We start from the raw sequence: 26016 nt of genomic DNA, 5'->3' as shown, positions 1-26016 counted from the left end.
AACGGGATTGGGGGCGCCAGGTCTCAGATTGGGGGTGGGGAGCCTGGAGCTGGCTGGGTTGGAAAGAGAGTTCTCAGGCTGGCAGGGGCTGAGTGGGGGCTTCCGGGCCGCGGGACAGGGCGCGCGCGGTGCGCGGCGGGGCGGAGGCCGGACGGGTGGGGCGCGCGGTGCCCGCGGGCGGGCGGCTGGGAGGCCGGTGCGGGGCCCGCAGCCCCCCCCGGGGCCGGGCCGGGCCGGGGGCGGGGCCGGGCGGGGCCAGCGGCGCATTAGCGCCTTGTCAATTCGGCTGCTCAGACTTGCTCCGGCCTCCGCGCCCGCGCCCAGCGACGTGCGGGCTGCCCAGCCCGCGCCCTCCCGCGCCGGCCTCCAGCCCCGCACCCCGCGCCGCTGCAGCCGCCGCCCGCCGCCTCCTGCCGCGCGCCCCCGGCAGCGCCGGCCCCATGCCCGCCGGCCGCCCGGGCCCCGCCGCCCAACCCGCGCGGCGGCCGCCGCCGCTGCTGCCCCTACTGCTACTCTGCGTCCTCGGGGCGCCGAGAGCCGGATCAGGAGCCCGTGAGTACCCGGCGTCCTGTTCCCTTCTTCCCGCCTGGGCCGAGAGCGTGCGCCCCGGGGGCAGCTGCGGGGGGAGGGGGCGCGGGCGCCACCTGGACGGCCCGGGAACAAAGGAAGGCGCCCCCGGCGCGGCCCTCGGGGCGCCCTCACCTGCGGGGCGCACGGCGCCGCAGTCCCCCGTCCCGAGGGTCCAGCTTCCGCGCCCTAGGCCTTCTTACCTGGGCCGCCCGGCCGGGGATACCCGGCCCTGACCCGCGGGGTCGGGGGGCCGCGGCCTGGGACTTTCAGAACTCCGGGACGCGGCGGGTGCACGCAACAGCTCCCGCGGACTCGGAGCCGTAGAGACCGAGGGGCACCGCTCCCAGGCAGGGGCGCACGCGGTAGGCGCGTTGGGTGCTGGCCCTGGGCGCCCCCCCCTCAGTGGAGGGATGAGCCCCGCGAGGAAGGCGGGGCGGCGGGAGGGGGGCCGCTCTGGCCGCCTGGCGCGCGGCCCGGGGTCCCCGGGGACGCGCCTCTCCGCGGGCCGGCGCCGCCGCCCTCCCCTGGCGGGACCCCGCGCGCGGGGGTCCGCGGAGTCCCAGCCACCGGCGGGCTCGGGACCTTTCCTGGCCCGGCTGCGCGTGGCTGAGAGCCTCCAGCGAGAGAAATCTTTGTGAGCGAGTGGGTGAGAGTGAGAGGGAGCAGGAGCCAGCGAGTCCGGGCACCGCGGGCCCAGCATTGGTGGGAGGGAGGGGGACCGGGAACCCACAGCCTCGCAGGCCGAGACCCCTGGCCTGTCAGGAGCTCCTGGCCCGCGGCACTCTCTGTCCCCCCACCCAAAGTACAGCCCCTCCAGGACACCGTTTCTACAACCAGACCCTCTCTGGGACACACCCAGAGACACACAAAGACACACTGGCTTGTGGCCCGTCACCCTCGCCCTCAGATGAGCGCACACTGCATCCCAGATGCACATTCGCACACCATCGGGGCGCGCACACACACATTCCATCCCTGACACACACACATTCGTGGTCACATACATTCCGCGGGGGGAGGCAGCACAGGGGTATACACGCAGGCACAGCCTGCCCTAGACGTTCACAATCACTCCACGCACCAGATCCAGGCGCTCAGGTCCACTCGGGCCAGCACACACTGCTCCCCAGGCCATCCCACCCAGCACAGAGCTGTTTGCAAGCTTCCTGTGGTGCGTCTCCAGAAAGGACAGGGTCCGGACACCCCCTGGGGGCACTTGCTGAAAGCCCAGCACACCCCGGGTGCCTGGGCACATGAGGGGCTGCCCCAGGCCATCCTGGGGTTCCTGGCAGCTCCGTTAGGCAGTGAGCAGCAGCGCCTGTAAAGCCTACTCTCCGTGGCCGGCTTTGTTTCCCGGCTCCTGGAGCGGCAGGCAAAGGTGGTGGAGGTTGGGGGGGACTGTTGTGTGTGTGTTTTTTCCTTTAAGGGGGAAGAAATTAAATAAAAGATTCTCACACCTCAGCAATATGTTTCTACTTACGGTGTGTCTTAGCACCTGACCAGCAGGCGGGTGGGTCGTAAAGTATCTGCAGGTACCAGCGGGACAGGAGATGGGACCCCTGTCGGGACCCCGGGATGGAGGCCACCCTCCTGCCTTGCTTGCAGAGAATCTCACACTTTTCCCTTTTAAAACACATGGTGTTCCTTTTTAATAACGGCAGTGGCTCCAGATTGAGAAGGGAGAAGGAAAAAACTTTTAAAGGCCCCAGCTCTGTGTGAAAGGCAGGGAGGCAGGGAGCAAGGGGGTGGGTGGGTGGGGGCTGTCCAAAAGCTTAGCTCAGGGATCTGCTTTGAGGAGCCTTCTAGGAGGCCCCCCAAACCAGGCAAGGGCCCCCACAACCTTAGTGGGCTGTTCCCAGCTGCTTCGCCTAGGTGCCTTGGCCCATTGTTTGGGGAGGCCTGAAGGGAGTTGGGAGCCAGCTGGGACCCCAGAGCTGGGAGGGGCTGTGACCTTAATAGTTTCTAGGTCCTGCAATGTGCTGGGTCCTGGACATCGCGATCTCATCTCAATAATCTCCCCAACAGGTAGAACTTATTTTCCTCCCATTTTATGGAGGAGGAAACTGAGAACAAGAGAGGGGAATCCAGTGGCTCAGGTGCTCTAGCTGGGATTGGCACCAACATCCCAGGAGAAGTCCTCCCTCTGACCTTTTCTGGTGGAACCTGGGGTTGGGGGGGACTGGCCTGTTCAGGCCCGCCTGGCCTTGCCCTCTCGCCCTGTCCCCCCCGCCCAGCCCCAGGAGGGCAGCTGCAGCTGCTGGCTGGCAATCCTCGCCAGCCCAGGCCAGGCGGGTGTGGCAGAGGGGCAGTGCCCCTCAGCCAAGACCCCCCAGAGAGCCCCTTCCTGGCTAGACCCTGCTGGTGGGTGGGGGGCAGGAGGGGCGTGACCTACCCCCAAAGGGTTGAGAGTGGGCCTGGGGTCCAGGCAGGCCCTGCTGGCCGTGCCTCCCACCCTGCTGGGGGGGCCCAGGCAGGAAGCGGTGGGTGGGCCGGGGCAGAGACGCTGGCACGCCCGAGTTCATGCCGAAGGAATTCCGAATTAGCGGGCGGCTGGCTGCCTGGGACCTCCGGGGCGGCCCCCTGGCCCCCGCCCCCGGCCGCCCCCGCCTCCTCGGCTCTGGCCCGCTCAGCCGGCTCCTTCGCACGGACGTTGAGACCTCCGGCGAGCCCTGGGCCAAGCCCCAAACGCAACTGTGATCCCAGGCTCCAGCGAGAAATTGGCCCTCAAGCCAAGTTCGCCCCGGAAAATTGTGAGGGCCTGCCGGAGAACGGCGTCGACCCCATCTCGCCCATCTGGGGCTGTGAGGGCCAGCACAGGGCAGCCGCTAGCATTCAGAGTGCCTCCCAAGGGGCCAGGATGACCCTGTCCTTGGCTGCCATCTCAGAGAAGCTAGGCTACCTCCTGCTGTCGCTGCTGCCCCCCCCTCCCCCCTTTCCCAGTCCCTTTTTACAGCAGCCTGGGGATCCTTTTAAAATGTAAATTCTCCCCTGTGCAGAACCCTGGAATAACCCCTCCCCGCAGATCTGGTGCCACTGACCTCCTAGACTTCACTCCCCACCACTCCTGCCCCAGGACCTTTGCACTTGCTGCTCCCGCCCCCTGGTCACTCTCTCCTAGGCATTTTCATGGCGACTTCTTTCACTTTATTCAGGTCTCAGCTCTAATGCCTCCCCACATAGGCCTCCTGGGCCTTTGAGCTGCCACCACTAATATGTACTTCACTCTCTTCCTTATTTATTCTTAGATATTCATTTGTTCTTTCTCCTGTTGCTCCCTTGGATTCAAGGCCCATAAGGGCAGGAAATTTGAGTATCTTGGTCACCATTGTGCCCCCAGCTCCTGACAAACTGTAGGTGATCCATGCATGGATGCATGAATGAATGAATGAACAAGAGAGTGAATGAGTCCTCACAGCTGCTCTTGGTGGAGGAAGAGGCCCCTTCCCAGAGGCTCAAAGAAATAAAATGAATGGGCCAAGCTGTCTCCAGTGAGCTGGGGGCATTTGAACCCAGGTCAGCCTGGCTTAATGGTCCCACAGGGTTGTTCTTAAGACATTTTCATTCCTCTCAAACATGTGGTCAATACTGTGATGCCGAATTCCCAGATGGGGAGACTGAGGCTCAGAGAGGGGCGTCAGGGTCTTGCACAGGTATCTGTGAAAGCCCTTGCCCTTATCTGGACCTTGACTTCTCCTTGGATAAAAACAGACTCCTCTTAGGTTCTAACCTCCAGAAGGGGAAGCCTTAGCATCACTGAGAGCCTCATGCCCAGCACCCAGTCCACACATAATCCTGTTTAGGAAGTCACTTTCCATCTCGTCTTCACAATGACCCTAGGGATTATGAGATTTTTTGTTCCCATTTTGCAGATTATGAAAAATGAGTTGAAGGAAAGAATAACGATGCCAAGTCCCTTTGGATGGGGGTTAGGGGCCTAGAGTTTGCCCCAGCCTTCTTCAGTTCCAGCAACAGCACAGAGCAGAACCCTGGAGACCACCAAATCAGGGTTTAAATTGTGTGCCCTTTCCTCATTGAGTGACTTTGGGCAAGAGATGGTTTCTCAGAACCTCAGATTTTTCATCCATAAAATAAGCAGGATTCTAGTATGAGTCACGGTACTCCTTCTTTGAAGCATCTTTCCCCCCAAAGACTATGCATGAGGTTCTAGGGATACCAGTCTTTTATTTCTAATTGCCAAAAATAAAATGAAATTAAAAGAAAAGAAAAAAGCAGAATGTAATAGTTGCCAGAACTATGTGCCAAGCCAGATTTCCTTGAATCTGGATGGACATTTATGCCTGAGTTCTGTGTCCACTCCCAGAGCCTTGAGCAAGTCTGTGAAGAAGCAGCTTGGAAAGACCTGAGTTGTGGGATCACACAGCTCTGGGGCTGAATCTTGCTTCTGCCACCAACCTTGGGCTGGTCATGTGCCCTAATTGAACCTCAGTCTCCTTATCTGTAAAATGGGAGGGAGACAACAGGAAAAGGCTCCTGCGCACAACTGCCATGAGTCCTGGAGGTCCTAGTACGGTGGTGGCGGGGGCGGGGGCGGGGTGGGGGGCTCAGAGTGACTCCGTCTCAGGCCTGACAGGCCCTCCTCTCTGACCCCAGACATGGCTGTCATCAGCCCCCAGGACCCCACGCTCCTCATCGGCTCCTCCCTGCAGGCCACATGCTCAGTGCATGGGGACCCGCCAGGCACCACCGCCGAGGGCCTCTACTGGACCCTCAACGGGCGCCGCCTAGCCCCCGAGCTCTCCCGTGTGCTCAACACGTCCACCCTGGCCCTCGCCCTGGCCAACCTCAACGGATCCAGGCAGCAGTCTGGCGACAACCTCGTGTGTCATGCTCGCGACGGCAGCATCCTGGCGGGCTCCTGCCTCTATGTTGGCTGTAAGTGGGCCCCCATGATAACTAGGGGTAACTCTCGTGGGCGGCGTCTCCCTCTGGAGAGGGGCATGGAGCATGGGCCCTGTGGCCCACGACTGACAGTGGGCATGGTGGCACAGATGGGGAGAGGTAGGGACCGCTGGGGTGGAGATAGGGCCTAGAATGCCCACCCCTGTCCCCAAGGGATCCCAGGCAGGCTGTCATGCCAACATCCGCTCTGTTCACCCTCCTTCCACTCCAAGGTGGGGGCCCGGCTGGTGGCTAGCGACTTCTCCACCTATAGAGGGCTGGTCCAGACCCTCAGCCCCCTGCACCTCCCCTTCCCCAGTGCCCCCAGAGAAACCCTTCAACATCAGCTGCTGGTCCAAGAACATGAAGGACCTGACATGCCGCTGGACGCCGGGGGCCCACGGGGAAACCTTCCTCCACACCAACTACTCCCTCAAGTACAAGCTGAGGTTGGTGGAGGCCCTTGGGTGATACGTGTTCTAGACTTGGCTAAAGCCCACGCTCTCCAAACCTGGTGTCCCATCTGCACTCCGGGGCTGCCCTGGGGAGGTCTGGGGGGCCTGAGGGGACCTCCGTGTGTCCTCACACCCCCTCCTGCCCCGCAGGTGGTACGGGCAGGACAACACGTGTGAGGAGTACCACACGGTGGGACCTCATTCCTGCCATATCCCCAAGGACCTGGCTCTCTTTACCCCCTATGAGATCTGGGTAGAGGCCACCAACCGGCTGGGCTCTGCTCGCTCCGATGTGCTCACACTGGATATCCTGGATGTGGGTGAGCCCCCCACCCCAACTATTAGGCCCACGGGGGATCCTGCACCCCCTCTCCTAGCTCAGCTCCGGGCTGCAGCTCCAGCCCCGACCCTGCTGGTTGGGGCCGAGAGGAACAAGGCATCCACCCATAGGTCCCCAGTCCCCTGAAGCAGCCAGGATACCCCCACTCTGTGGAGAACACCTGGCCTGGCTCTCTCCCCCTCGGCAGCCCAGGTGTGCAGGAGGGGGCCCCGGGGGGAGCTGGGAGGGGGCGCCCAGGTCGGGAGGCGCCCCAGGAAGCCTCAGCCTGGAGCTGGGGAGGGGGGTGCGCAGGCGGGAGGCAGGAAACAGATGATCTGCGAGCAGAATTGGGCCTAATCTAATTAGGGTGTTTCTCAGCCCCAAGCAGGCCTGTGCCTTAACCCTTTCAGACCCTTACGAAGGCCTCAGGGGGAGAGGCCAGACCTCCGTGCTGCCCACAGGGCTCCCAGAAGGATCCCCAGAAGGCTGGTAGCCGCCCCCCACCTCAGTCTGTTTCCTGCTTTGCTTCCTCAAGCCCTGAAGCTGCAGAGAGCAGGTTCTGAGCCTCAGTTTCCCCTCTGCACCAGCAAGGCTGTCATATTGAAAACCTCTGGAAAGTAGGAAGGATCTGGAGCTGCAGGTGGGCTGTGGGGGGTCAGGAGGAGTTCCCAGGGGTCTGGCAGCCTGCTGACCCCCTGGGCTCCTGGGCATAATAAGAACAATGTCATCAGCCAGGCAGTGTCTGCTTTTCTGTAGTTCCCCGAAGATAGGATTATATTTCTGCTGTCATAGATAATAATGGTGATAACAGCTAACATTAATTGAATGCTTCTAGGTGCTGAGTGTTTCCCAAATATTATCTAATGTAATCCACCCATCTGGAAGCACGGAGCGGGGAGAGGGCAGGACGGAGGCAGGTGCCCCCCATAAGCCATGTGCTCTGAGATTTGAACCCAGGTGGGGGCTGGCCAGGTCCAAGGACGGCTGGCTGATTAAGCCTTGCCCTGCCCCGTCTCACAGTGACCACCGATCCCCCACCCGATGTGCACGTGAGCCGTGTCGGGGGCCTGGAGGACCAGCTGAGTGTGCGCTGGGTTTCCCCACCGGCCCTCAAGGACTTCCTCTTCCAAGCCAAGTACCAAATCCGCTACCGAGTGGAGGACAGCGTGGATTGGAAGGTGCCTGACAATCGACCCCCCTCTCCCCTGGTCCCCACCCCACCCCACGCTTCCCCTACCCCCCACCCCCACCTCTGGCCTCTGACCCTGCCATGGCCACCAGGTGGTGGACGATGTCAGCAACCAGACCTCGTGCCGCCTGGCCGGCCTGAAGCCAGGCACAGTCTACTTCGTGCAGGTGCGTTGCAATCCCTTCGGGATCTACGGCTCCAAGAAGGCAGGGATCTGGAGTGAGTGGAGCCACCCCACGGCCGCCTCCACCCCTCGTAGTGGTGAGCACCCCCATAGCTCCGGGTGGTCGGGAGACCCGTCCCAAAGCAGCCAAAGCCTCTGTTTCTTTGTTTCCTCCGAGGGAGCAGAGGTCTCAAATTGGTGGCCCTTAGGTCCATTTTCTTTGACCTGTTATTTGGAAAAAAAAAAAAAAAGTCCGACCGACTTGCAGACATTCAAAACCAGGACGTTTTCACACAAACATCTTCAGTTTCCTAGAAAATTGAATTATCTAGAAAGTGTCGGGGCACCTAGCTGGCTCAGTCAGAAGAGCATGCAACTCTTGACCTCGGGGTTGTGAGTTCGAGTCCCACGTTCGGTGTAGAGAGTGTTTAGAAATGTAACCTTTTTTTTGTTTTTAAGATTTTATTTATTTATTTGACAGACAGAGACCACAAATAGGCAGAGGCAGGCAGAGAGAGGAGGAAGCAGGCTCCCTGCTGAGCAGAGAGCCCGATGTGGGGCTCGATTCCAGGACCCTGGGATCATGACCTGAGCCGAAGGCAGAGGCTTTAACCCACTGAGCCACCCAGGTGCCCCACCTTTAAAAAAAAAAAAAAAAAGATTTTATCTATTTATTTGGGAGAGACAGTGAGGGACAGAGAGCACAAATTGGGAGGGGAAGCCAGAGGGAGAGGGAGAAACAGACTCCCCCCTGAGCAGGGAGCCTGATGCCGGCCTCCATCCGAGGGCCCCGGGATCATGACTTCAGCTGAAGGCAGACTCTTAACCCACTGAGATACCCAGGCATCCCTAAAAATAGAATCTTTAAGCAAGAAAATGTAACAGGACACAGCTGGAGTGTGTCCACAGCCCCTATCAGCCATCCTCATTCAGGGTCTCATTTTCCAGTTCCCTGCCTGGCCCATTTTACCCACCTGTATCCCCTCCCTAGCCCCTAAAGGCAAGTGAGTTTGAGACCTTTGCCTCTGTGGCTGATCGGCTGCCAACTCTCCCTCTAATGGGTCTTGGGTTCCCCTTCTTTTTTTTTTTTTTTTTTTTTTTTCATTTATTTGACAGACAGATCACAAGTAGGCAGAGAGGCAGGCAGAGAGAGGAGGGAAGCAGGCTCCCTGCTGAGCAGAGAGCCCAATGTAGGGCTCGATCCCAGCACCCTGGGATCATGACCTGAGCTGAAGGCAGAGGGTTAACCCACTGAGCCACCCAGGCGCCCCTTGGGTTCCCCTTCTGATCCAAGTAGGGGAGTGAGGACAACCAGGAGCCTGGGTCTGCTTGAACCCCTTCCCTTCTGGGGTTTCTCTAAGCCCATGATCCTCCATTCTCTCCTTTGTGAAATGTTATGAAATACATTAATTGAAATATCTGACCTCAGCTTTTCCATCTGGAAAGTAGGTATAATAATCATACCCACGTCAGGCTACTGTTAGGGGTAGATGAGACAACCCAAGAAAGTTCACTCACTATGGGCGCCTTCTAAGTGTTTGCAGGTAGTAGTTACTAAGCCTCCCAGCTCTTGCTCCCCTGTGATTTCGCCCCAAGGGAATCCCTTTTCTCAGGTGAGGACACTGAGCCCCTAGGACGTTCAGCCAAGCCCCCAGGACCACACAGGGATCTGAATTCAGTTTCCTGGAAGTCCAGGCCCATGCTCGTGGGTTGATGGGGAAACTGAGGCCCAGAGGGGGTCCCAAAGCCAGGGAGGGGCAGAGCCAGGCTCCCAGCCAGTTCCCCAGCCCCCATCCTGGGCCCCTCCAGGTTCTGGGGGTAGGCGGGATCTAGCGCGGCCGGGAGGGGCCTGCGCCTTGGCCCCTGCTCGTGCCCAGCACCTGCGATTCTTGCACGCGAGCCAGTAGGCGGCTGCGTCCGCTGGAGAGGCTGGGGAGGCCGGGGGAGGCCAGCAGGGGCGGTGGGGGCCGTGGCCGTGCCAGGGCCTGTCAGCGGGTTCCCGGCGTTATTTATGACGTGAGGCCGATGTCCTTATCTGCCGGCCTGCTAGGGGCTGGCTGCGGCCGGCAGCTGGACAGACAGGCCGGCCTCCCACCTGGCCCTCCCAGCCCACTCCCCACCCTACTGGCTCGCGCTCTCAGGCCTGTCCTGGGGACTGCCTCCCCGCTCACACCCCCGCCTCCTCTGTCTCTCTTCATCCCTCTGTCATTCTCTTTCCCTGTATCTCTCTGTATTTTTGCCTTTTTGGGTTTCTGTGTCCCTACACACACATGGTCTCTGTCTCTGCCTGCTGCAGCCCTCTCTTGACCTCTCCCTTTTCTGTCCCTCTGCGTCTCCTTGGCTGTCCCCTGTTGCTTTGGCCCACCCCACAGCTCCCTGTCTCACCTTGTATCCATCTTTTCATCTCTACCTCTCTCTCTCTCTCTCTCTCTCTCAAGCTCTTCCTCACTTGTGGCGCCCTATCTCAGTCCCTTGCTCTGTGTCGGGGCCTCATCCCTCTGGCCCTGGCTCCTCTCCTTCCCCTCCCTTTCACTCACACCTGGCTCAGACCACGGGAATCAGGTTCCTGCAGGAGACAGGGGGGAAGTGCCCCCTCCTTGCCCTGCCTCTCACCTCCTCCTGGGCTCAGCTAGGCTGCTGTACTGGGCGGTGGAGGGGACCCGATCCCGCAGAGACACCCGGGAGGGAGGTGCCCAAGGGAAACACTGTCCCGCGGAGCCGCAGATCCTCCCTCTCCTGCCCTCGCGCGCCCTCTGCCGGGCGCGCCGTGACGCTGCCGCTCCCCCCATCAGAGCGCCCGGGCCCGGGCGGCGGGGCGTGCGAGCCGAGGGGCGGCGAGCCGAGCTCGGGGCCGGTGCGGCGCGAGCTCAAGCAGTTCCTGGGCTGGCTCAAGAAGCACGCCTACTGCTCGAACCTGAGCTTCCGCCTCTACGACCAGTGGCGAGCCTGGATGCAGAAGACACACAAGACCCGCAACCAGGTAGGAAGGAGGGACCGGCGGGCGAGGGATGGAGTGGTGGGAGCAGGGAGGGAATCGGATTGGGGGCGGGGGGAGGTCCGCAGCCCCCAGACACTGCCTCCTTCCTTCCAAGCACAGGACGAGGGGATCCTGCCCTCGGGCAGACGGGGCACGACGAGAGGTAAGGGGAGCCCAACCCCGCTGGGTGGGTGGGCAGGGAGGGAGACAAGGGCCCCTCCTAGTGGCCACAGGCCGTGGGCCCCCCCACCCTCAGCCTTAGAGTTGCTGAGATGGAATCCCTTCCTCCCTCTCCTCTTTATCAGCGTTTACCTAACCACCCAGTGATCGCCTGGTCCTGTGGCCTTCAGCCTAGTAAAAGCATCTGACCCCCGAAAATGTCCAAAGTGGAATATAATCCTCAGGAATGAACGTACTCGCCCCAGTTAGCACTTATGAGCGCCTACTGTATGCTCACTCTGTGCCAAGAGCTTTACCCACAGGATACCCCTGGGGACAATTATCCCTACTTCTCAAATGGGGGAAACTGAGGCCCTGAGAGGGGGAAGTACCCTACCAGAAGTCCCCAAGCTGAAAGTGACAGGACCAGGACCTGGGGCTTCCTGGATTGCTCTGTGGTACTGACCCCTCCCATACTCCCTGCTTAGCTTGGCTTCCCCTCTGCCTGCAGGTCCTGCCAGATAAGCTCTAGGGACTGGGGCCACCCTCCCTGCTGCGTGGAGACCCGGGGGCCGCACCCAGACTGGGGGCTAACTCTGTACCCTCGCCTCAGGGCACCCAAGCACCCTCGGCAGGAGCTGGGGTGGATATTCTGAGGGTAACAACATCTTTGGTCTCCACGTGAGGCCACTCTTGGGTGCAACTCCAGTGGGTGTGTGTATGAGGGTTGGCTAAGCTGCCCAGAACCCCTTCCAGGGCTGGGGGTGAAGAGGGGTCATTGCTCCCCCCACCCCATCCAAAGTCTTTTTAAATAAACAAGCTATTTAGGTGCCCTGATTGTGAAGCTGTTTGGGGCTGGACTGGCCCAGGGTAGGGGCTGTGGTGTTCAGGGGAAGCATGAGGAATCCTAATGGCCCTATGGCATTGGAATCTTTGGGTCCCAGAATTTCAGACTCTCCAGGATGTGAAAGATCTGGTTTTAAACTCATTGGAGGGTGTGATTCAAAATGCCATTTCTACTGGGAGTGGGGGGTGGGGGAGTCTCGCACCTGGCATCCCTGGCTTTGTGGGGCCTCCTCCCCAGGGACACCCATCCCAGCACCCCAGGACACAGAGACAGTGGAGCAGCTGGAAATGAAAGGTCCTTTATTGTGAGAGTCACAGCAAACTCAAGGGCGGTCAGCAACCCGGTGGCGTGTGACCCCCAGCCAGCTGACAGTCCAGGGGTGGGCTGGGTGCCATTCCCTCCATTTTCCGTATCCCTCGGCATGTCCCTGGGGAGCTTCCATCACTCGACAGATTCTGCATCAAATCTAAGGTCCTGAAGAACCTCGCTGATCGCTTCCATGGTTTTAATTACCCTACAAGAGTGGATGGGAACTATAAATAAAACCCAGATGGAGCAAATTAGCTGCCACTGCGCAGCTCCTAGGGGGCTGTGGCAAGCCCCGGGCCCTGCTGCCTGCCGCCTAAGTTCCAGGCAGCACCAGTGGCCAAGAGGACCATTTGGATGCCAGGGAGGAGGGGTGATCTGTGGGTGAGAGTGGGCAGAGAGCAAAAGCCATCTTGGGTGGGTGCCATCCGAAGGCTGTGCTGTGTCACAGAGCAGATAGCAAGTGGGGGTGCACTTGGGTGTGCTGGAGCAGGGCTGGGGGCAGGAATGTGCAGCCTGTGTGTGGTGGGCCTGGGCAACCATGTCCAAGCTTTAAGTCCAGCCATGGGAGTGGGACTGGCATGTGTGAGGTGCCCAAATGTGTCCCGGAAATGCACAGTGAGTCTGGTGTGAAACTGCAGGGTGCGGGTCCTAGGGGCAATGTGTGCGTATGTCTGGGACCCCCAGGTAAGGGCTCTGGTGTGCAGACCCTGAGGGCTGCGTGCAGGTCCAGAGGGTCAAGCCAGTATGACTGCCAGATCGGGGACACCCCTAGCTAGGGATGGGTGCCTAAAGGTACGTGTGCAAAGCTACCACCACCAGCCCACTGGGAGTGCTCACTTCATCTTCAGCTGGCTCATCTCCAGAGTGTTCTCCTGCTCAGACAGCTCTGGTGCCCCCATCAGCTGCAGCAGAGCCACCTGGTACGGACAACAGGGAGGGCATCATATCTGGCAGAGGTCCTCCCCCGGCCCTCCCACACAGATCAGGAAGGGAGACACAGAAGCGCCCAGAAAGGGAGCCATGGCCCGGAGTCTCAAGGGGCGATGCTTTGCACAGGAGGAGTCTGGGACTCAAAGGGGCTGCTGAGGAGGACCCAGTGGGCAGGCCCTAGAGTGTGTGGGTGCTGCCCCATGGGTGTGGTTGCAGGAAGGCGTGGCATGGGAAGAGCGGAGAAGGCTCAGCCAGGAACTGGGGGCAGGGGTGGAGCAGGAGTTCGTCTGCTCAGGATGCGGCAGGGTGGAAGTAGGCCGAACACCTAGACTGGGATTGGGGTCTCCTAAAGCAGCGTGGTCTGGAAATCCCATTGTGGAGGGCGATGTGGGCGTGGCCTCACGTGGGTTTGGTCTGGGAACAGTGTGTCTCGGCCAGGATTGGCTGTAGGGGCAGAGTAGGCGGGGCCTTGGAACCCCCGCGGAGGGGCAGGCCGCAGAACCTAGGCTGGGATACCGGGTTACTCAAGACGGGATGTACCGTGGAAATTCACTCTCTCCAATCTGCCGGGGCTGAGAACCAGAACGGAAACAATGGGGACAGCCAAAGGGGTAGGAGTGGGGGCGGGCAAAGCACGGGGGCTGCGGGAGGGGCTGAGATGAAGTGGGCACGTCCTGGGACTAAGCAAAACTTGAATGACCCGGAGAAGGACTGGAGGGATCAGTGCCAGAGAATCCCAAGTGAAACCTTGGTGGAGTTTTTGAGGTGGGAAAGAAAGAAGTGGGGTCTGGGGCGCCGGAGGTGCACAGTGGGCCGTGAGAGACCAGGCGCCGTGCAGGGTACCGGGGCTGGGGGTGGGGCCTCACCGTGGCCAGGCGCGTCTGCTCCAGCTGTTGCAGGCTGCGCACATGGCTCGCGAGCAGCGGCTGCCCTCTGGGTCCGGCCAGCTCGGCCTCCACCGCCAGCACCTCCCGCGAGGCGGCGGCGAAGGCCTGGGTCACCTCGTGCACCGTGCTCCGGTAGCGCGGGAAGTCGTAGGGCGGACCGCTTCGCTGGTACTGGAGGTGGCCTCTGCGGCAGGTGGGGGTCCTGAGGCTACGCCCTCAGGCTCTCCAGGCCCTGCACTCGCACTGGCCACCTGAAGGCCCCCAGTAAGTGTCCCTGGACCCCAGAGTGTGGAGGACGCTCTCTGACTCCCGCAGGGTAACCGGAGATGGGCCCACTCCTGCGCTTGGGGAAGGGAGAGACGCCACGCGCAGTGGTCCACCGGGCAGTGGGGCCGCGCCCTGAGTTCCAGAGGGGGAAAGCAGAGATCTGGTCCCCCAGCGAATCCCGCCCCACCTCTGACAACGCAGCCGCAGGGGGATCCAGCTCCGCCCCCGCGCACGCCCATCCCTGGAGCCGGCCGGGGGCTGCACTCTGCGACCCCTGCCCGCCCCTGCGCCCGCACTTACTCCTCCAGCCGGCGGAAGGCCTGCGCGCGCTCAGCCTGCAACTGGTGGATGCGCTGCACCAGCGTCCGGATCGGGGCATCTTTCTACGGAGCAGGGGGCATGGCTGGGGCATGAAGCCAGCGCCCCCCCAAGCCTGTACCGCCCACCCCGCGCCTGTTCCTTCTCGAGCCCGGGCTCACCCAGGGCCACGCAGGCTCCTCGCGCTCCGGGACGCCGGTAGCCACCACAGCACCGGGCACCGACGGGACAGTGGAGTCCGCCGAGGCCTTGGCAGTGATCATGACTGCGCAGCCCCAGCCCCGCCCAGCACCAGGGCGCTCCGTTGCGCCAGGCGCCCCCTGCAGGCCCGGAGGTCTTTCGACCCCAAGCAGGTGGCCAGCCAAAGCAGAAACCTGAAGACCTGCCCCAAAGACCGCCGTCTTAGGCCTGACCCATCCTCCTGTTTGTTCCCGGCGAGCGCGATCATTTCTTTCCATCGTGTTTGCCCTCCTCGAATGTAAAGCAAGGGCATCCCTCGGCTTGTATACAATTTATCCCAACATCGACTTCATGTCAACCTCACATCCTGTCCCCACTCCATAAAGAAAACAAAACCCCAGAAGTGATATTTTGTCTTCCATGGTAACATGGCTGTGACTGGATTTGAAGTGTTTGCGATACTGTAGAGCCCAAAAGGTGGTAATCCAGCTGCTTAACAGATTTGACCTCAGAAATGACCTGAAGAGGGCCTGTGCAAAGGCCCAGAGTCTGGGTAGGCACAAGGCCAACAAGGTCTCATTTTAAGTGCAAGGCAGGCCTCGGAGCTTTCTGCTGGGGGTACACTCTGTAGTCTGAGCTTTGGGAAGCTTCTTTCTCCAGGGATAAATGTGGGAATAGACCAGAAAGATGTTGGCAGCCTATCCTGGAGGGCAGGGGGCAGCTGACAGGGAGACCTGTGGAAAAACTGAGACACCAGCCTTCGGCAGGTACTCCAGGTGTCAGGAGTATTAGAGTATCACTGTCCTGGGTTGTCATCTGACACCAAGTCCAAGTAACCCTGAGATGAATAAAAGGCTGGCCTTACCAGGGCCAGTCCGGGAATTACAAAGCTCACCTGATTCTCAAGAGCATCAGCAGAAACTTTAGAAACATCCAGGCCCACCCCGCCAAGACTGATGTCACAGGCATCAGGTAGGGCCCAGGTGCTCCTCAGGTTCAGCAGAGACCAGAGGTCTTAACACTAGGTGGGGTGTCTGTCTACCTACCCACACCTTGACACCTCCAGGGCACAGGCATGAACGTCATCAAAGTGCCTAAGGAGGGCCCAGCCAGTGACGTGACTGACCTGCAGTCCCTCGAGAGCCTGAGCTGGGGGTTAGTCCCATTTATAGATGACAAAACCCAGATGTGCAGGCTCATCAGGCTATGTGGCAGAGGGCTGAGACCACAGCACATTATACAAGTGAGAAGACCAGAACCAAAGGACACAGGACGCTCAAGGGCTATGCACAATCAAGTGGCAGGGAGTCCCCAGGGCAGAGGCCCAAGACTCAACCAGCTCCCTGTTGGACAGACCAGCCACACAGACACCAGTTACTGCTCCAGTCAATGAAAGGGAAACTTTATTGAGGCCCCAGGACCTTGGGGCTTGGGCAGGAGGCTGCCTTGCGGGCAACCGGTGGAGGGGCCTTATTTGACCTTCTTTTTGGGGCGCAGGTTGTTGGTGTGGCCGCACTTCTTCTTGCGGCAGTTGACGGCGCGGGGGTGCAGGCGAGCATAACACCTGCACAAGACAAGAGAGTGGTGAGGCCACACCACAACCCCACGCCCTCCTCCCCAGGCCCGCCCCTCCCCCCAGGGTACACACTTGCGGCAGATCATCTTGTCGCAGTTGTATTTCTGGGCCAGCTGGCGGAGCGAAGGCTCGATGATGCCGCCCCGGAGGCGAAGCACCAAGTGCAGGGTGGACTCTATGGGCGGGTTCAAAAGAGAGAGTGACTGAGCCTAGCCCCAGCACCTCAGGTACAGAGTAGGGTCCCCCAGACCAGAGCTCCTCAAATGTGATGGGGTATTCTACACACAGATGGACACACTGGCAAGGACCAGCCCACAGAACCTCCATCTTGCTTCCCACTAGCCCTTGGGGAGTCTGAGGCTAACATGTGCCAACTATAGTGTGCATCGGGGTTTCCTGACAAACAAGGCTACTTCTAAGTGGTGCAAAGATGATCTTTCACTTTGCTGAGTAAAATAATTAAATCTAGTTGCTAAAAAAAGGGACATCAAGGGATGCCTGGGTGGCTCAGTCAATTAAGCAGCTGCCTTAGGCTCAGGTCATGATCCCACCATCTTGGAATCAAGTCCCACATCCGGCTCCTTGCTCTGCAGCGAGCCTGCTTCTCCCTCTCCCTCTGCCTGCCTATGCTTGCTCTCTCTGACAAATAAAATCAATCTTAAAAAAAAAAAAAAAGGGACATCAAGGGGGTGCATGGCTGGCTTAGTCAGTAGAGCATGTGACTCCTAATAAAAATTACTTTTTTATTTACTTATTTTTTTAAAGAGTTTATCAGAGAAAGATAGCACACGCACACATGAGCACAAGCAAGGGGAGCAGCAGGCAAAGGGAGAAACAGACTTCCCAACAAGCAAGGAGCCCAATGCTGGACTTGATCCCAATCCTAAGATTATGTGCCCTAAAATCTTTCTTTAAAAAAAAAAAAAAAATTTTTTTAGGGACACCTGGGTGGCTCAGTTGGTTAAGCAGCTGACTTGGGCTCGGGTCATGATCCCAGAGTCCTGGGTTCGAGTCCCACATCGGGCTCCTTGCTCAGCGGGGAGCCTGCTTCTCTCTCTGCCTCTGCCTGCCTGTGCACTCTCTCTCTTTCAGACAAATAAATAATCTTAAAAAAAATATTTTAGAGAGAGAGCATGAGCAGGGGAAAGGACAGAGGAAAAGGGAGAGGGAACCTCAAGCAGATTCCCTGCTGAGCCTGATTCGGGACTAGATCCTAGGACCCTGAGCTCATGACATGACCCCAGCTAAGATCAAGAGTCAGTTGCTTAACCTTCTGAGCCACTCAAGTGCCCCAAAATAAACTTAACAAGCAAACAAACAAAAAAACAACCTCCCCCTCAAAAACCAAACAAAAGGGGCAGGCAGAAGAGTAGCAGCCTCGCAACTGAGCAAGGTGCCTGATGGGAGACTCGATCCCAGGACCCTGGGATCGTGACCTAAGCTGAAGGCAGACTCTTAACCGACTGAGTCACCCAGGCATCCCTAAGATTTATTTTATTTTTTTTTTAAGATTTTATTTATTTATTTGACAGAGAGAGATCACAAGTAGATAGAGAGACAGGCAGAGAGAGAGAGGGAAGCAGGCTCCCTGCTGAGCAGAGCGCCCGATGTGGGACTCGATCCCAGGACCCTGAGATCATGACCTGAGCCGAAGGCAGCAGCTTAACCCACTGAGTCACCCAGGCGCCCTAAGATTTTTAAGTAATATTTACACCGAACATAGGGCTTGAACTCACAACCCTGAGATCAAGAGCCTCATGCTTTATAGACTGTGCCAGCCAGATACCCTGTTTTATCGCATTTTTAAACAAAACAGTCTTAAAAAAAAAGCAAGAACACGAGAAACCACTGCCACTTGGAAAATGAAGTGGAGTTAAGATCTTGCCTCCAATGAAAACTATTTCATAAAAGTAAAATTCATCAGCCCCATCTGATCCTCACCTTAAGACAGCCCCCGCCCTCCCCTCCCCCCACGTTGCCTAAACCTCCTGGGGCCCTGTCCAACCACCCTACCCTCAGTACCTTTCTGGATATTGTAATCTGACAGAGTGCGGCCGTCTTCCAGCTGTTTGCCCGCAAAAATCAGACGCTGCTGGTCAGGGGGGATGCCTGGAGAAAAGAAAGCTCAGTTACTGAGGCTCTGGCAAGCATCTTATTGGCTGCTTCTCCGTTCTCCACAGGGATGCTCTGGCATTACCCCTGATCTGTCAAAAGGGAAACTAAGGTAAAGAGAACAAGCTGCCTTCCCAAGCTCACACAGGGCAAGTCCTGGCCAAGGCTGAGGTCTAGACAACCCATCTTGCACATGACAACGGCTCCTCTGGGCTGGGGACTCCCGCAGGATAGCCTCTGGACTCAGCCCAACTCACCCTCCTTGTCTTGGATTTTGGCTTTGACATTCTCAATGGTGTCACTGGGCTCAACCTCAAGGGTGATGGTCTTGCCCGTCAGGGTCTTCACGAAGATCTGCATCTCTGCGTCTGCTGGAGGGTAGGGAATAGAAATGGAAGGGAGAGAACTGCAGGTGTGAGGCGCTTGAGCTCAGAGGCTGGCAAGCCTTGGCCCCACTAGCCCCTGTGCCAGCATCAAGCACAATTACAGGCCCATTCCAGGGCCTGTTTCCTTCCACCCCTCTAAGCCTGCAGCCCAAACTTGTCCTATAATCAAGGATCATGCTTCCTCCACCTTACCCCAGGGTCCCCTGTGGCAAAGTGTGTTTCATGGGAACAAGTACTCTGGTTATGCTTCTTGGGCCTAGCAAATGAGATTCTGTCAACTTTGAAGATGGAATGAGAAGTACCCGGGGGGGGGGGGGGGGCACTATTACGCCAGATATATTTTCTTCTGGTGTGTGGTCTGGAGATGGAATCTCCCCATCCTTCCCTCCCTACCCCTCTGTAAGCCACATTTGCTCCACAAGCAACCCTTCCTGCAACCTGACTGGGAATTCCATTTTAGTAGCCACCCCTCCAACACACTTTCCTGCCTTGCAGTTCTCTCCAACTCCAAGCTCGGACACCCAACACCTGGATTCCATCCCAGTTTATAGCCAAACTCGCCAGACCAGGCTTCCTGCGTTTGCTCCAACCCATAAACAGTATCTGCCAACCACGTGCCAAGTACTTGTTTACACACAATTCCATCGTCCTCCCTGAGCCCCCCACAAAAAACCCTAGAAGGTGGGCGCTACCACCCTCTCCGTATGAACGTATTAAAAAAGGCAGGTAGAAAGAAAAAGGCAGGAAAAAACCGTGTAGGGGGAAGAGGACTTAACGATTCTAAGACGATCGGCACATTACATGGCACGGAAAAAAAAAAAAAACCAACTATATACTTCATACCACTTCTCCATTAAGGGATTTGTCCAGGAAGACCATCCACGCCCCGAGGCCTTGTGGGACAGCTTGGGCTGGCGGGGCACACAGGACCCTCTCCCAAAACCCGGTTCTTATTCCGGGACCCGGTCCCGCTCGGAACCCCGGAGCCACACGCCCAATTCAGCCGACCCGGCCGTCCTGCGGAACCCGGTCCTCGCGGACGGGTTCCGGACCACTTCCTCCGCTACCCGAACGCGCGCGGCCTCCCACAGCCTACCGCCCGACCCCGACCTGGCGCGAATCCGCAAGGCCGCTGCCACCAAACCGCTCGGCCACCTCGTTGAAGAGAAAGAGGGCGGCGGAACCGGAAACCGCCGAGTTGCCGCCGAGAGCGCCTGCGCACCGAGCACGCTGCGCGCTTGCGTCACAATCCGCGCCGCGCGTTTTACCCCACCCGGCCCCGCCCTGCTGCCATGTTGGGTGCTGGCAAACGAAGCCGTGGCGTCTGTTGGGCAAGTGTCGCCAACCCGCTTCCGGGCTCCGGCCTCGTCCTCCAGGTCACGTGAGGAGACGACTTCACCTTTCCAGGTGTTTCCACCTGTTGTCTGTGGGTTGGCCAAAATCTGATGACACGTAGCGGCCTCTCGGGGAATGCCTGCTGACTAGAGAGACCATTTGTGCTAAAGCAAAGAAATGAAACGGGGTCAGCCGGTCCCGGACTTCGGGGTCAGGACAGGCAAGCTAGAAGGAGGCGCGGGGGTGGAACATGCGAGACCCTTGGGAGCCACCTAACACCAGGAGTCGGTTGTTTGAAAACTTTCTGGACTCTGTGTGCAGATGAAATTTCGCGCTTACCAGGGAAGCGAGGGCAGGTGGAGCTGCTGCATTCACTCAAAAAAATGGGGTGCGTCCTAGGGTGTTTTGGACCAAGAAGAACTTGTTAGGACTAAGAAATCTCGTGGATAGCTAAAAAGTGCTGGGAGCGGTAAGGGAGAAGACTGAGATGTTACCCATGGGTTTGGCAGCGTGGCTTTATTTCCTTGAACGCTTACCAGCGCCCCCTATTGACAGGCAAAAGCACACACTCTTGGGTCTAGGAAGATGCCTTTAGTAACAATTTCTAAGTGCTTAAAAGATGAGGAAACTCTACACAGTGTCTGCTGAGAAATGGACCCAGCCTAGCTCCCTGTGGCAGATGAAGTTTTGCACAGAGGTAAGGAACAGTGTTGTGAGCAGTGGGAACAGCATGTGTGAGTATACATAGGTGGTGACAGGAACTTGGGTTATTAAGGTTGCTACCACTGGAGACTCCCACCAAGAGCGGACACATCTCTTTCTGAGTCAGTGGTGCCTGGCTGCCATACCCCTCTTGTCTCACATCCTGCATTTGTTCCCCTTATGGCCTGCTGGGCCCCAGGATGGAAGGAAGCCACTGTTAAGTACACCCTTCCCTTTTTAGTAACAGAGTCTTTTTATTGATAACTTCCCAATAGCATCTGTAAACATCGGGTACAAAAATATTCCGTTTAACTCTGTTTTCCAAGGTGGCTCAGCTTGCTCCATGGAGGCCCTGCGAGAGGCCTGCTGGGCCTTCAAGGTTCACACCTCTGGTCAGAGAAACATAGGCCTTATCTGGCTTGCAGCTGAATAGCCAGCCTCCATCTTGAGCCTTCTACAATTGTCTCAGAAACCTCCTTGAGATACCTATTGGAGATAGTATTCAATACTTTTGTTGGAAAAAGGGACAGGGAGACCAGAATTAGTGGGTGCAGGGATGGGCAGGGGTGAACTCAGACAAGACAGTGCTGGTCCACTTTGAGGAGGTCTCAACCAGGGCACTGGGGCAGGGGCTATCTGGCTCTGGTCCTGGGAGCCTTTAAATGTTGTTTAGAGCAGACCTCAAGCTTGGCTCTGGAAAAGCTCCCTTACACCCCGCCCAACAACTCCAGCTGAGCTGGTCATCCCCTGGCCTGGTAGAGGGGTCTGCAGAAGACAGATGTTCTCAATGAGGAAGCAGGAAGGACAGACCCCCTAGGAATTCCACACCCCCAGAGGGAGCCAGGTCCCCCAGGGAGCCCTGGGTGACAGAACAGGGTGGCGAAGCTGCTGATCTCCAGGCAGGGTTACCTGCTGCCACTGCAGACACCGGGGGAGTGCTGCCACTGCCCTGAGACCCAGGGAATAGTGTTACTCGCCCGGTGTCTCCTCATCATCCGTCTGGCTTCGGCCATTGATGACAGGGGAACTGGACCGGACATGGGAGAGGTCTTCGAAGCCAGGGCTGAGGGAGGGTGAGACGGTGTCAGGGCTGGTGTCACAGGAGCCCGTGCTCTGTTCCGAGGTGGCAATGGTGGTCGTGGTGCTGGGTGGGATGGGGTCTTCATCCTCGTCCTCCAGGAGGGATGCCTCTGGGATGTCTGGGGGATGGAGGCCAGGAATTGGCTTAGTCACTGTGATGGGCACCATGAGGGATTACCTGGGCTTATGACCCCTGACAGCTCCCCTGCCACCCCATGGGGGATAATGCGGCCCATTTTACAGAGGAAAAAACGGAGGCCCAGGCAGGTGAGAGGTTTTCCTGCAAGGTGGGGCCAGGACTTGGCTTCTCTGGAGTCAAGCCTGAGCCTGGCTCTGCCTTCTCGACTGTGTGGCCAGGGCCAGGCCTCTCACCACCTTTGCCTCAGCATTCTGCTCTGGAAACCAGGCCTGATGACAGCATTGCCTTTTCTTTTTTTTTTAAAGTAACTCAACGTGGAGCTTGAATTCATAACCCCAAGATGAAGAGTTGCATGCCCCACTGACTCAGCCAGCCAGATGCCCCAATAGCATTGCCTTTGTGCCCATAGCTGTTAGAAGCCTTGGGGTGGGGAGTTGTTGGCCCATTTGGCAGAGGGGGCAAACTGAGGCTCAGCATGGGGGATGCTGCACTTCCTCTAAGAAGTCACTGCTCCTCTAGGCTACACACTCTCCCCTATATGAAATGGGCTACTGGGGGCCGTGAGCCTGGCTCATAGGGCTATGTTACATCCACTTAGTCAAGGACTGTCATCTTTCTTATCCACATTTCCCCCACGTAACCTCTCCCCAGGGAGGGAATCCTGGTCCTGGCACCTGCTCTACTGGTTGCCAAGACCAGCCAAGCACCTCCGCCCCGCCCCCTGCTCCAGGTCTCTCTGGATCTACTGGCCACCAGAGCCTGGGCTTAGTGTCAGCCCGAGGTGACCTTCTAGAAGGAAGCCCTGGGATGAAGGCACAGGCATCCGCGGGTGCAGAGGCCAGGCGTGGGGGACAGGAGCCCTGGGTGACACTTACGGCTGAAGGCCTCCGGGTGCTGCCTGGCCAGCTTCCCTTTCAGCGTCCTGCAGGGGAACGGAAGGCATACAGGGCTGAACCTGCCAAGCAGACAGGCTGGGCCTGGTGCAAGCCAGGAACCCTTGCTGCCAGCTCTAAGTGGGTGGGGGATAGGAACTGCCCCCCTCGCGCACACATACTGCTTGTCACTCTCTGGTCCTGGGCTGGAGGGAGGCCCACGTGCTCAACCCTACAGACCTCTCACCCGCAGGGCAGATGGCAGCCATCTAGCTGTCACAGAGCTTGTGTGGGTCCTCGGTGCTGGGTCCGGCTGGGCCCTCTACCTGCCATGCTCTTCTTATGTCCAACCTTTCTCTGCCCAGATAACATTCCAGGAAGCTTCCTCACCCCCTCCTCAGCAGTCACTCCTTTGGGTGACTTGTCCCAGCCTGTCCCCCATCTGGGGGCCAGGAGTGGCGGTCCACACCCCAGACACTGAGTACTTACACACGTTAAACTGATATTCACAGAGAAAGGCCGGCTTCATTTTCAACCTGCTCTTTTTCCTTTTTCCCCCGAAGTCATGAAGTCATGTTTACAAAGAATGAGAAAGAGGTCTTTGGGGTGGAAAGACCCCTTCTCACAGTCAAGGAGTGACTGTAGCCAACCAGTCCCTCCCAGAAGTACCACCACCGCTGGGTGCCCCCACCCAAGGGGCAGGAACAACTATCTTCTTTCTGGGCAACACAGATACGCATGAAGGGTGCCAACCTGAAGGGTTCCTGCTCACCCCCAAACACCATGCCTGGGCAACCAGCTTGATGAGATGCCCCAGAAAATATATGCTTTTATAAAGGAATTAATTGGCCTGTCTCCTGAGTTCTGCTCCCCAGTCTGCCAGTGGGTGCGGCTGCCCCGCTGCAGCTCTGGCTTGCTCCAGACCCGGGCACGTGACCATGGTCAGCAGCGGTGGCACTCATCAGGTTCTGGGTGCTGCAGGAGTGTTCTGCGTGCCTGTGGACTGGAGCATCATTTTTCTCTGTCCTCACAGGAAACAGCTCAGAAGGGGACCCACAAAACCCGGCAACCACATAGGCCTCTTGAGAGAAGACCTGAGTTGGGGACTGGAGGACCAGAGGCTTGCCTTTCCCTGGCTGCACTTGCCTGTCTTTTACATGATGCATCTGGTGCTATGTTGCATTTTTTGAAAGATAAATAAAACTTAAATTCAGAAACTTCAAGATTTTCTTTCCCAAAGCTCAGATCTTCTCAGATGCTAAGTGAGTGCTGAAGCCTCATAAAACAAATGAGCTGAATGTCCCCATTGCTCTGTTATGTGGAGTGCATGGTCCTCACTGAAGAGGGGAGGAACCCGAGGCTCAGAGCGGCGAGGCAGAGGGCTGGAGGGGCTGAGGACCCACCTGATTCTGCGGAAGATGCTATCCAGGTCCCGCTTCATCTCCACCAGGGTCCTTGTATGGTGCAGGAAGCGCTCGCTCATTTGCTGCAGGCGGGCACTTGACAGGTTGTTGAAATTCAGCAGCATTTCATTAGTCTTCTCAAAGCGGTCCAGCCTGGCAGCAGAGAAAAGGCACCAGCCCTACAAACCACGCCCTACAAACTAATCATGCTAAGCCCCCTCCTGTTCCATGACCTCTGCATGTGTTGTTCCCTTGCCCTGCAGAACTCTCCCTACTGTTTGAGCGACCTAGCAAACTCCTATTCAACCTTCAAAACCCTACCCATGTAGCCTTTACCCCCCTCCAGCAAGCAGACTCTGACTCCAACTCCCCCGACTCTCTAGACCCAGGTTATTCCTCTGGCCCATGGAGCTCTGACACCATGCAGCCAGGAAGGTCCGTGTCTGGTTTTGTCTTCCCTCACTGTGGGAGTTCACCAGGTCAGGCCTAAATCTGACCCAGACAAAGCCAGCACCCCTGTCACTGGATGAGAGAAATGCAAGGGTATCAGGTCTGTGCTGTGTCATAAATGGCAGGAAGAGCTTTGTCTTAAATACACAAAAATAAAGCCACGGGAGGCTGTTCTTCTACCCCAAGATTGTGCAAGATTTTCTTCCCCACAGAGCAGGTTGGAATTAGGGTGAGGCTGTGGTGGTCACAGTGCCAAGCCCCAACGAGGGTAAAAGCTATTGATGGCCCCTCCAAAAGACCATGGGTACTCTCCAGAGACAGCCTAGGCTCTCAGAGACCAGGCTCCTAACAGAGACCAGCTCACTGGCTTCCTTAAATCCCCTCCTGCAGCCCCTTCCTATCCCAACTCCCCACCCCCAGGCCCTGGGACAAGAGCTGCTGCAGCCCCTGCCAAGCCATCCACAGCTGTGAAACCATCCCAAAACCCTGCTTCCTGTGCCAAGGCCTCGCCTCCAGGCCAGGAAGGAATTTACTTTGGAGCCAGCCGGCAGATTTGCTCATTTCCTTCATTTTATCACCAGTGTGGGCCCAGGGTAAGGGCAGGCAAGGCAAGAATGCTGGCCAGCGGGTGGATTCCTTCCCACGCCTGGGGCCCACAGCCCTTGGCCACCACTCACATGTTCTTCTGAGCCAGGATGATAGCGTTGACGTCGTCTGTGTTCACCATGCTCAGGATGCGGCTGCAGAAGACCCTCGAGGCCGAGTCCGGGGGGTCCATCTCTTCCTCCTCCTCCGCTGCCTGAAACAGGCAGGAAGAGAGTCTTCAGTCTATCCCAGGCAGTGGGGTAGGTGGGATAGAAAGGAGGGGCTGGGAACCCTGGGTCCCATGACCATAAGTCCTGAGTCAAACCACGTGAGCCTCAGCTTTGTTTGTGATCCTGAGTATTTAGGGGTGTTGAGAGGACGTATATCTGAACTGCACCCTAGCACATCAGAATCCCATCACCCACCCACCTCTATGGCCCCCAGTCTCCCATGAGCCCAAGGCCATGGCCACCTTCCACCTGCACAGATCTGCCAGCCTTCTCCCACATCCTACTGACTTTGTTCATCCCATCCCAGGGCTTTTGCACCTGCTGTCCCCATATGCATGACTGCCTCCTCAAATCATCAGCACCTCCAGTATCTTCTCTCCCAAGAGGACTTTGATGACTACCCCGACTCCAGTGACTTAGCACTTCGTTTTACTGCTTCATTAGCTCATCTTGTCCTGAAATTATCTTAGTTATCAGTTGTTGTTTTTTTTTCAAACACGTATTTGTCTTAGAGAGTGTATGTGCACACATGCAAGTGGTGGGGAGGGGCAGAGAGAGGGAGAGGGAAGAGAATCTCCAGCAGACTCCTTCCTGAGTGCAGAGCCTGACCCCGGGCTCGATCCCATGACCCTGAGATCATGACCTGAACTGAAACCAAGAGTTGAACCTTAACTGAC

General features: G+C 57.9%; 4 protein-coding genes across 11 annotated transcripts in view; 1 reads left to right on the top strand and 3 right to left on the bottom strand.

Moving 5' to 3' along the window:
• Window positions 1-306: 306 nt before the first annotated feature.
• CRLF1 (cytokine receptor like factor 1) lies at window positions 307-14131 on the top strand. Of its 5 annotated transcripts, none has more exons than XM_045989741.1 (9): window positions 307-552; window positions 5182-5463; window positions 5789-5918; window positions 6075-6244; window positions 7264-7421; window positions 7525-7693; window positions 10388-10575; window positions 10693-10735; window positions 14020-14131. In XM_045989741.1, the coding sequence occupies exons 1-9, from the start codon at window positions 441-443 to the stop codon at window positions 14022-14024; spliced, it is 1257 nt and encodes a 418-aa protein (XP_045845697.1). In that variant the 5' UTR covers window positions 307-440; the 3' UTR covers window positions 14025-14131. The 5 variants fall into 5 exon arrangements, with proteins under 5 accessions (XP_045845697.1, XP_045845693.1, XP_045845694.1 ...); XM_045989737.1 differs by lacking the exon at window positions 14020-14131 and adding an exon at window positions 11220-11542 and having other exon boundaries at window positions 10688-10735; XM_045989738.1 differs by lacking the exon at window positions 14020-14131 and adding an exon at window positions 11220-11399.
• Window positions 11861-14585, bottom strand: REX1BD (required for excision 1-B domain containing). Its single transcript, XM_045989742.1, has 5 exons — window positions 14451-14585; window positions 14272-14354; window positions 13684-13888; window positions 12725-12804; window positions 11861-12092 (listed from the first exon to the last, which is right to left on the bottom strand). Exons 1-5 carry the CDS (start codon window positions 14550-14552, stop codon window positions 12020-12022), a joined length of 543 nt encoding a protein of 180 aa, XP_045845698.1. The 5' UTR covers window positions 14553-14585; the 3' UTR covers window positions 11861-12019.
• A 1258-nt stretch (window positions 14586-15843) lies between these two features.
• On the bottom strand, window positions 15844-19758 carry UBA52 (ubiquitin A-52 residue ribosomal protein fusion product 1). Of its 2 annotated transcripts, none has more exons than XM_045991743.1 (5): window positions 19654-19758; window positions 18415-18525; window positions 18068-18154; window positions 16118-16220; window positions 15844-16033 (listed from the first exon to the last, which is right to left on the bottom strand). In XM_045991743.1, the coding sequence occupies exons 2-5, from the start codon at window positions 18515-18517 to the stop codon at window positions 15940-15942; spliced, it is 387 nt and encodes a 128-aa protein (XP_045847699.1). In that variant the 5' UTR covers window positions 18518-18525; window positions 19654-19758; the 3' UTR covers window positions 15844-15939. The 2 variants fall into 2 exon arrangements, with proteins under 2 accessions (XP_045847699.1, XP_045847698.1); XM_045991742.1 differs by having other exon boundaries at window positions 18415-18528; window positions 19654-19753.
• Window positions 19759-20813: 1055 nt separating this feature from the next.
• Window positions 20814-26016, bottom strand: part of KXD1 (KxDL motif containing 1) — a 7445-nt gene continuing 2242 nt past the window's right edge. For 2 of the 3 annotated variants that reach the window (XR_006816490.1, XR_006816489.1), the window contains exons 2-6: window positions 25202-25323; window positions 24075-24227; window positions 22675-22721; window positions 21490-21779; window positions 20814-21066 (exon numbers count right to left, since the gene is read on the bottom strand). Coding sequence is in view for 1 of the 3 variants with exons in the window: in XM_045991741.1 (XP_045847697.1) it covers window positions 21550-21779; window positions 22675-22721; window positions 24075-24227; window positions 25202-25323 (552 nt within the window). In the remaining 2 variants the exon portion in view is untranslated. Of the gene's footprint in view, window positions 21780-22674; window positions 22722-24074; window positions 24228-25201; window positions 25324-26016 lie in introns of all 3 variants that reach the window. The other variant, XM_045991741.1, reaches the window with a different exon arrangement.

Source organism: Meles meles, chromosome 20, assembly GCF_922984935.1.
Source record: "Meles meles chromosome 20, mMelMel3.1 paternal haplotype, whole genome shotgun sequence".
Classification (NCBI taxonomy): Eukaryota; Metazoa; Chordata; class Mammalia; order Carnivora; family Mustelidae; genus Meles; species Meles meles.
The sequence above is the reverse complement of the archived record's forward strand: the minus strand, read 5'-3'. Positions and strand labels throughout refer to the sequence as shown.